General features: G+C 37.3%; 2 protein-coding genes across 5 annotated transcripts in view; both read right to left on the reverse strand.

Moving 5' to 3' along the window:
* The window catches only part of LOC109819523 (E3 ubiquitin-protein ligase RGLG4-like), a 6416-nt gene extending 3414 nt beyond the window's left edge, over window positions 1-3002 (reverse strand). For all 4 annotated transcript variants that reach the window (XR_002241551.1, XM_020385270.1, XM_020385269.1 and 1 more), the window contains exons 1-4: window positions 2354-3002; window positions 800-884; window positions 564-704; window positions 170-283 (exon numbers count right to left, since the gene is read on the reverse strand). Coding sequence is in view for 3 of the 4 variants with exons in the window: in XM_020385270.1 (XP_020240859.1) it covers window positions 170-283; window positions 564-704; window positions 800-884; window positions 2354-2602 (589 nt within the window). In the remaining variant the exon portion in view is untranslated. The remainder of the gene's footprint in view (window positions 1-169; window positions 284-563; window positions 705-799; window positions 885-2353) is intronic.
* LOC109821564 overlaps window positions 6160-9200 on the reverse strand; it is a 5900-nt gene continuing 2859 nt past the window's right edge. Inside the window, exons 4-7 of the mRNA XM_020387743.1 lie at window positions 8737-8801; window positions 8410-8594; window positions 8140-8206; window positions 6160-6423 (exon numbers count right to left, since the gene is read on the reverse strand). Coding sequence (XP_020243332.1) covers window positions 6160-6423; window positions 8140-8206; window positions 8410-8594; window positions 8737-8801 — 581 coding nt within the window. The remainder of the gene's footprint in view (window positions 6424-8139; window positions 8207-8409; window positions 8595-8736; window positions 8802-9200) is intronic.

Here is a 9200-nt window from a genome sequence, read left to right on the forward strand (position 1 = left end):
AAATGTTGCATGTTGAATGCAATGAAACTGGATGCATCTACTGCGACATTAATTTGCACTACTTCTCTTTTTTGCTTGTCATGAGGCGATGCTGTTCAAGAATAGAATAATTCATTTCCCCCATTTTGACATTTGCTGATAGTAGCCGAAGCATAGTGAAGAAAATTACCTGATAATTTCAACCTTGGGGCAATTCTTCTGTAGCAAGCCAAAACTTCTTCAAATCCATGACAAGGCGAGTTATCACTGTGGAAGCTGAATACCTCTTTATCATGAGTCGTAGCTGTTATCGTTTGTAATACTAACATTCAGAGGGGGTGCAGACTAAACGATAAATGGGTGTGTACACGTGGAGAAAGTTATATTAAAGGGTAAATTAGATACAACCCCCTCATTTATTTCAACAGTCGAAAATCACCTATCAGCTCTTTTATTGGCACTTATCATGATGGGAGGGAGTTAGCTGCAATTCAAATTGCCGATCCAGGGATTGAAGGAATAGATGAGAGGGGCTTCTCTTGCAATTTACCCTATTATATTAAAACAGAGGAGAAACAACTGACCATCTCCAAACCCGAAACAGGGAATCAGGTTGTCTTCATCAAAGGGAGCCAAAGTCTTTCCAACTATGGAAATGGCTTGTTCATAAGGATTCGGTCTATCACCTATTGTGTGCAAGCTCTGGTTGTTGAATGAATATTTCCCTTTGAGAAATAAAAATATAAATCGGCATTAATTATATAATTGCTGCGATATTTAACTAGACAAAGATAATAATAATAATACACTTCAGTTCCACCTGTCCACTCATTGCTCTTTGTGAAATCAATTCCAACAATCAGATTTGATGATTCTAGGCCTGATTCTCTCAACGCAGCTGTAACCTGTAGAGGATATGAAACTTCAAGATTTTTTTTTTAACATCATGTTGTGTACTGAAAAAAAGATGAGGGACAATTGTCTTTTGGACAAATTGGTGTCTAACATTTCAGCATCTATGGTTTTCTGTAGAAGCTGATGATGATGACACAAAATATAACCGAACCCAAGGTATTTTAAACCTGTAGGCAAACGCAATCCTATTCAGAACTTACGTACCTATTGAATGTATCAGCTCCTCGTTGTGAACTGAATCAAATCTAAGGGCCTCTAATTACAAAGGTCGACGAGTGCAAAAGATCATTATGCTTGATAAGTTGCAATTCATGAGGTTTGTATTAGTAAAAGATATTGAATGTAAGATTTTATTTTATTTACGGCATACTTTAGTTGCATGTCGATCTCATTGACCTGTAGTCAGTCAGTCTTCATCTTCTTTCACTCTCTAAAGTATCTATGCACAGCTTTAGTTAGATTCTACATTTCTTGGTTTTGTTGTTAGAGCAATGTAACATGTATTTCGAACGTAAGTCTCAAATGACATAGTAGTTAGTATTATAGTTAATGGGGGTAAGGTGGACTAAAGGTAGACCTAAGGACGTTGATTTGAAGCAATTAAGGTAGATATGGTAATAGTCGATAGCAATAGCTCTTTAATGTTAGCCATTAAGAAGGATATGGTAATAGCCATCGCTGATAGCCCTTTAGTACCGAATGGATGAATAAGATTCATGTTGCTAACTTAGTAAATTTACAGTAAATGCTCTTTTCTTATTGTTATTCCATAGTGTATATTGGTGCCTGGCATTACTATAATGAAATCGTGCACAATTATCACAGACCGATCATGATGCTGGGTCACCAAAAAATGATAGAAAATATATATCATGTCCATGGAACGTGATGCACCCAGGATAAAAGAAAGGCCGACGCTCTGGGGACCTCTGAACTTGGGGGTTCTCTCTTTTGCTTAGATGCACCATTTTAAGTGGGAGCATATTTTGAATACTTCTCGTAGTAGTTACACTAAGGGGCTGTTTGGTTGGGGGGTTTTGGGCGGTGTAATATTGTAGCTGTCAGATTTCTACAGTATTACATTAAAAAGAGTGTTTGTTTTGACAAAGTGGGATCTGATGCGGCATGATAAAAGCTAAGTTGGCATCCTCTTGTTAATTCCTAGCAGGAAGAAATGTTTTGGAAGCGTTTTATTGTAGCTGTCAGGCTGAGGTGGACCACTCAATCCTTTATTACTGTAGCAATCCCACGAATTACATGAAAAGAGCTGGACCCTAAGAGTTATATGTTTGATGCACAAACAAAGAACTGAAATAGAGGGCTGCAAACCCACACTATTTCTATCAATAGTAAAAAAATTTCCCAAATATCCATCGCGTCTACAAACAAAGACTAGCATAATTCCAACATGAATATGCGAACATCAATGGAAGAGTAAAAATTTCCAAGTAATATTGACCTGTTCAAGGGATGTATAATTGTCAGGGATATATGAATATTTCTTGGCAATTACTCTTCTCTGTTGATTACTGTTTCCTTGCTTAACAGATTGCTGCGACGTCAAGTTTCTAGTTGATGGCTGCCTCCCGACATCTCTTGCTGATGGCTGCCGCCTCCCGACATCTCTTGCTGATGGCTGCCTCCCGACATCACCAGATCGTTGATTTCTTCGTCCTCGATGAAAGAGTCCTCCAATTGCATTGCCCATGTAGCAGTCCACGCACAAAAAGGAAAGCAAGAAGGAAAGAGGAGCAAGAAGGAAAAAGTTATTTTTGTTCTTAATTTGGATGATGAGTAGTGGTAATGTTTCTTTTGATAAAGGAAGCACTTTCTTGATCCTTCGTCATAAAACTAGGGGAGAATAAATGCTCTTCCTTGCCCTGTGAGTGGATTGGAAGAAACAAACTTTATTCCTCGATCACAAATGTTGGCTCCTCTCTTTGCCCGTGTGGTTCTTTCCTTGTTGCAGCGCATGTTGGAAGCTTTGTTCATGAAAATGCAATTTTGCCTTTGTGAATAGTCCCACATTGGAAAATAAGATGAATAGTAAAGGGTGTATAATGATTCTCTCCTTATTGGGCTTTGAATAGTGTTTTGGGTTTTGTGGGCTTTGCATATCTACCACACGCGCGCGCGCGCGCCTCGCACCGCACACGCACACTTTTTTGCTTCTCAAGCTTTTATTTTTGCACGTTTTACACGTTCTGTAACGGCTGCATGCGGGTAACGGAAGCAAGATTTGTGCGTAACGGTCCCTCCTTATTGGGCTTTGAATAGTGTTTTGGGTTTTGTGGGCTTTGCATATCTACCACACGCGCGCGCGCGCGCCTCGCACCGCACACGCACACTTTTTTGCTTCTCAAGCTTTTATTTTTGCACGTTTTACACGTTCTGTAACGGTTGCATGCGGGTAACGGAAGCAAGATTTGTGCGTAACGGTCCCTTGGATTCAGCGGGGGTTACACCTCTCATCACCTATAAAAGGAGGCTTGGAGCTCATTCAGAATCACACCAACGAAGAGGAAATCTTCTAAACTCTCTTCTCTTCTCTACTCTCATACCTCCAAGAAATTTCGGCTACATATTTATATTTCTATTTGCTGGGCAACCGTTTTCGTCTGAGCATAAGCTCTGTGACTCACGTCCGAGTGCAGAGACCGGCCGATTCCGCGGGTTTTTACCGCTAGGGGAGAGGACAAATTGCGCCAGGGCGATAGGCGGGTCCTTAATCTTCTAGGGCAGTGATATCACGACTGCTCCCAATCAGGCCTGAATTTTCTAACTCTTTAATTTGTTTTTATATTATTATATTCCTGTTTTGAAAGCAATCTAGAAGATTAATTAAAAATTCTTGCTGTTAAGTTAATTAGTTAAAAAAATTTATATATATATATTCTTTGCTGCTTCTGTGCTCAATTTCAGTATCTGTCATAAACAAAAAATCTTTAAGTGAACCGGTTCAAGTTTTCTTGGATTAGTTGGTGTCTAAGGAAAGGTTTAAGGGTTGCGTAAAGCGCTCTGCAAGAAACGAGGTACTTAATCGATCATTGATCAACCTCTAGTACTATCCTTACCTGGCCAAACTACCCGAGTAAAACTTTTATCTTTTCACTTTCAGAGTTTTTGATTTAAAGCAGGTTTAATTAAGTTTCTGGTCTAGTAATATTGACAAAATCCTTTTTTATATCAGATTACATCTACCTAGACTAGTAAACTTGAATTGGACTTATGGCAATTCCTGATTATTTAAAAAGTGTCAAACCTGAGAAGTTCACCGGTGTTAACTATAAACGGTGGGCTAATTAGATGAAATACTGACTCACTACCTTAGGTCTTTTATCTGCTATTGACACTTCTGAGTCATCTACTAGTGGTTCTCAACCTTTGACTCCTGATCCTGCTCAACCTGCTCCTTCCACTTCTGGTTCTGGTGCTAGCTCCTTTTCTAGCTCTATGAAACCAGAAGAAATCAACTATCATTGTTATCATAGGATCCTTAGTGCACTTGCGGACAATCTTTACGACATATATTATGAATTCAAAAATGCAAAAGACCTATGGAATGCTCTTGAAGCATAATATGACTATGATGATGCCGGAATTCTGCGTTTCATCTCCTCCTCCTTCAATAAGTTCATGATGGTTGATGACAAGCCCATTAATGAACAAATTCATGAATTCCTAGATTTCCTCCGTCATCTCCAATCAAAAGGAAACACTTTTACTGACAATTATAAAGTTTCATGTTTGATTGATAAACTTCCTCCCTCCTGGTCTAGATTTGCAGGAGATCTCCGACACAAGCAATGAGATCTAACCTTAACTGAAGCCCTCAAGGCTATTCGTATTGAAGACCAGCATAGGCAAAATTCCAATACCAAGAATGAAACAAAAGCTAAAGTAAACTTGGTAGAGGATAAGCCTAAATCTAAGAATTTCAAACCCAAAGGGAAGAAATTCAAGAAAAATCAACAATCTTTCAACAAATCTTTCAACAAATCTTCCTTCAAACCAAATCCCAATTCTTCCAGCCATAAGTCTGATGAGAAGTTTTGCTTTGTCTGCGGTAGAACCAACCACATGGCTCACAACTGTTTCTTTCGGAAGAAGGAACCGGCCAAACCTGCCCCTAAAGGAAATGGGTCCAACAAAGTTAATATGATTGAAATGAATCCAACCTCCTTCAGGTTAGCCTCTTCATCTCATCTTGTAAATTCTCTAACTTCTTCCACTGATTGGTATTTGGATTCCGGAGCAAATATCCACGTCTGTAATGACCGCTCTTGGTTTTCAAATTATCAGGAATCACGTGGAGGAAGCATAAGCTTAGCAGATGACTCCACTAAATCAATAATAGGAAGTGAAAGTATAGAGCTCTCCATGACTTCTAGAAAATCTCTTCATCTGCAAGGCGTTTATCATATCTACCACAAACTCTAATTTTTTTAGTTTCTAAGTTTACTTAAATATTTAGTTTTTCATTCATGGAGAGTGTAATCTTCTTTAGATCCGGCCTTCTTTTTTAATATTTTCTATTAAAAAATCAGTTCAACATACATAATCAACTATTAATTTTCTTCTGTCATGAATGGCAATTCATCCTCATAAGCATGTAGTCGTGTTCTGTCAGTTTTAATTTTAATAAATAGTTGTGTGCTTGATATTCTAAGCTGTGTTGGTTTTAATTTAATTGATGCATCTAATTTATGGGTTTTACAAGAGAATACTAATGTTAATGCTGCTCAACTGATGATTTGTAATGGGCTTAGTGATTATATATGTTTTATCTCTCGTATTATCCGTATGTTTTTAAATGGGCTTAGTGAGATGTAGTTGCAGTTATTTTGACGTTTCATACCATCACAGCTAGAAGTTTTAGAGGCTCCAAAGTTCATTACATATCTAACTAATAAATCCAATCCCAAGGAATCGCACCGAACCGACTTTGATCAGTTCGATTCGGATTTGAATCATAATCGGTTCGTTTCGGTTTGGCAAAATTTTAACAAAACCAAACCGACCGATCATTTGCTCACCCCCAGTTGTCACAGAACATGTATCGTGCTCCCCCTTTGGCATAAGAATCCCTTAACCAAGATTCCCTCTTTAAATTAGAATGTATTGTTCAGCGTCAAATACGCCGCGATGCATGTTCATCTGCCTTTATTGTAATGATAAACAATATGTCAGGCAATGCTGTCATTTTATACCCAGATAAGATACCTCTCATAACAAAGTGCACAAAGACACATCAGCGCCATAAAATCAAGGTCTAAGGATTTCATCTAGGGAAGCATAAGCATGTACATCACACGCATCAGAAAATCCCTTTATACGTACGGAATTAATAAACCAGTTGTACATTATCCACATATCCTCCTCAACCAACCGAAGGAGACAAAGCCCATCAAATCCAGAATCCAAAAATAAAAGAAACAAGAAAGAAAGAGACATCACAACTTCACCATCTACAAGCCAAAATGCAGAACTAGAAGTAGCTAGGTAGAAGCAACTAAGAAAAAGCACCATCTAGAGTGGGGAAACCAACAAGCAATGTTCCACAATCAACAATTACTTAACTTGGTTAGCTCAGCAACTGATCTGACAGAAAACCCTGATATTTGAAAAGTTCAGATCATCTCTCCTGACCTGGCTGTTTTCATGTTTACATGCGGTACCCCTGCTCTAAGCGTTACGTCAGATGATTAGGAAACAAGTTTTACAGAAGGAAAAGATTCAGCCATCATGTACAAAGATACTAGATAAGGCTATACAGCACCCTTCAGTAACTGGAGAACTTGGTCCTTGAACATCCGTCAGCGCAAATTCTACGATTCAGCATCCAGAATCCCCGTAACAAACCATAACTAGTTACAATGTGATTAATAATAGAGCAGCAATCAATTTCAAGCATCAGCTTTTAGAAGAGCACAAAGGAATATATTGCGAGAAAGCGAGATCAGAAGCTTATTTACTTTCACATTTCAGATTTCACCCATCTTACTTTTAATACTGTTGTAGTTCTCTCATGATAGTTACATGATTTACATCTAAAAGTTTTGTACTGAAAAAGGATAATCAGTGAAACTCAAGACTTCAGAAGGTGAACTATAAGTCTATAACCAAAAAAAAAAAAGGGTTCAAATCTTTAGTCCAGCAAAAGAGAACATAAATTATAAGCTCAAATGATAACGCAGGTCAACTAATTGCACTGCATAGTGGAGTATTCTAGCCTACAACCGACCAAGAACGACGAAGAGAATTCAAATGATTAGGCATAAATTGTAAGAAAATTCAAATGAATAGGCATAAAGTTGCAAGTAAAAATCCGAAGGGGGGACATAAAGGAACATTTCAAAAGTCAGCACTAAAGTTATATCCAACAAAGTATACACAAGTAAGTAATTATAATTGAATATTATACCAATATAATTTTCCATAACAATCATTAAACCTGAGGTCAACCATGAATTGGAGAACCTAGCATCCTTAATACCTTCCATGGTGAGAATAACAATCACATATATGTAAGTTGTGAGTCGTATATAAGTTGAGAGCCCTCACATCATATATAAGCAAATTTCCGTATATATATAGACACAATTGCTGTCGATTAATACTTATTTTATGTACTAGGGGTTTTGTTGAAACTGCAAGAAGCCTTTTTCTGCTAGCTAACATTAGATCAGCTGGGTTTGATTTTCCATGTAATCTTGTTATACTACACATTTATTAACAAAATCTATCAGCCCATATCAATACATATTGGCTGAATCATACTGGACTTTTAAGTATGCCAATGTAGACCCACTGAAACTTGTTGGTACCGCCAATATTGGCTAGTAAGAACTTATGCAGCCTGATGTTGATTAATAAAATCTGATATAGGAGAAGATTAGAGAGTTCAAGTACCACAAGCTGAGTTCACAGTGTTATCCTAAGGGGACAAAAATAGATACAAAAAGAGATCGACAAACGGACAATTTGTAACTAAACAAACAAGTAGCAATACTTCCAGTGTAATTTTTTTAGTATGTTTCAATGAGCTTTTCATCTGTGAAGAAGAACAGGATAACAGAGACATACCATGTAATTAGGGGATCCAAATAATGCGAGAAGTATGACCTAAGGTTTGGTCATATTTCTCCACTTGTCCTTCAAATCTACCTGTTCATTGCACATCTAGGGTTTAAAAGTCACTTCATTAAGAAAACAAAACCATAATTAAATTGAGTCAAGCCCAACCTCTGTTCTTTCTTGAAAAACATCTCGGTAGTTGTTTAGCATGATTTTCCAGTTTCCTTTTCCATATCTGAGATGAAAAAGAAGCACACTGTCAAAAGATATATACATTATATTGCAAGAATTTATATGAAAAATGAATCAAGATTTAGGTTTATACTATATATTTAAATTACCAAAAATAGTAAATACTTAGTTGTCTAGAACAAAAGTCTAAACAATTTGCAGGAGAACCTTTCTAAAGTAAAATTTAGGAATCAGCTACATGCATACTTGTTTACAGCTTCCCTCAGAGTGTCCTCTTCCTCCACACTCCATCTCTTTCTTCTTCTGCTTACTTTTTTGAATTCCACTGGTTTCAAGGGAGAAACTCTCGCTGTCTTGGGACTAGGTAAATGGAGTTTCTTTGATGAAGATGACGCTCTATCTGAATCAGACTCAATTGAATCATCGTCCCACTGCAGAAGGAAATCAATAAGAATGATAAACTACAAAACAAAGACATAAAGGAATAAGATATACTCCTATTGTTATACACAACATCAAGAGAATTGAATATGAGAACTACTCAGAAAGCTAGGAGAAAGAAGAAAGCTGTACATCAGAATCAAGGTGTAATTTTCCATCAAAATCTTCTCGGGAGATTGGTTTGCTCAAAAAATATACTGCACAGCCATAAAGTCAGGAAGAGAAATTATTCTTGGTCAATTATCATAAAACTGCGTTCAAGATCTCTGAGGAACCAAATCTATCCGAGTAGAGAGTTTGACCTCACAGTAGAGTTAGTGAAGGATGGGTAACAGTTTCAGGTTCTAGTAGTTTACCACATTGGCTTCAAGAATAGTTTTCAACTGAAGTATCAAATAAAAGTTTAGTTTCATGTATGACATATTAATAATCATGGAACTTTCAGGTTGCATCAGTTTCAGGGTCTATGAGATGATGACCTGTTTTCTATGTTCATGAAGTTTATGGTTAAAGATTATGTAAATAAAATGGATTTTGGCTACCTAATGATAGATCATTCAAATACCTGATAAGTTTGTGCAGTTGGGTTCCGGTCC

This window comes from Asparagus officinalis, chromosome 8, assembly GCF_001876935.1.
Source record: "Asparagus officinalis chromosome 8, Aspof.V1, whole genome shotgun sequence".
NCBI classification, from domain to species: domain Eukaryota; kingdom Viridiplantae; phylum Streptophyta; class Magnoliopsida; order Asparagales; family Asparagaceae; genus Asparagus; species Asparagus officinalis.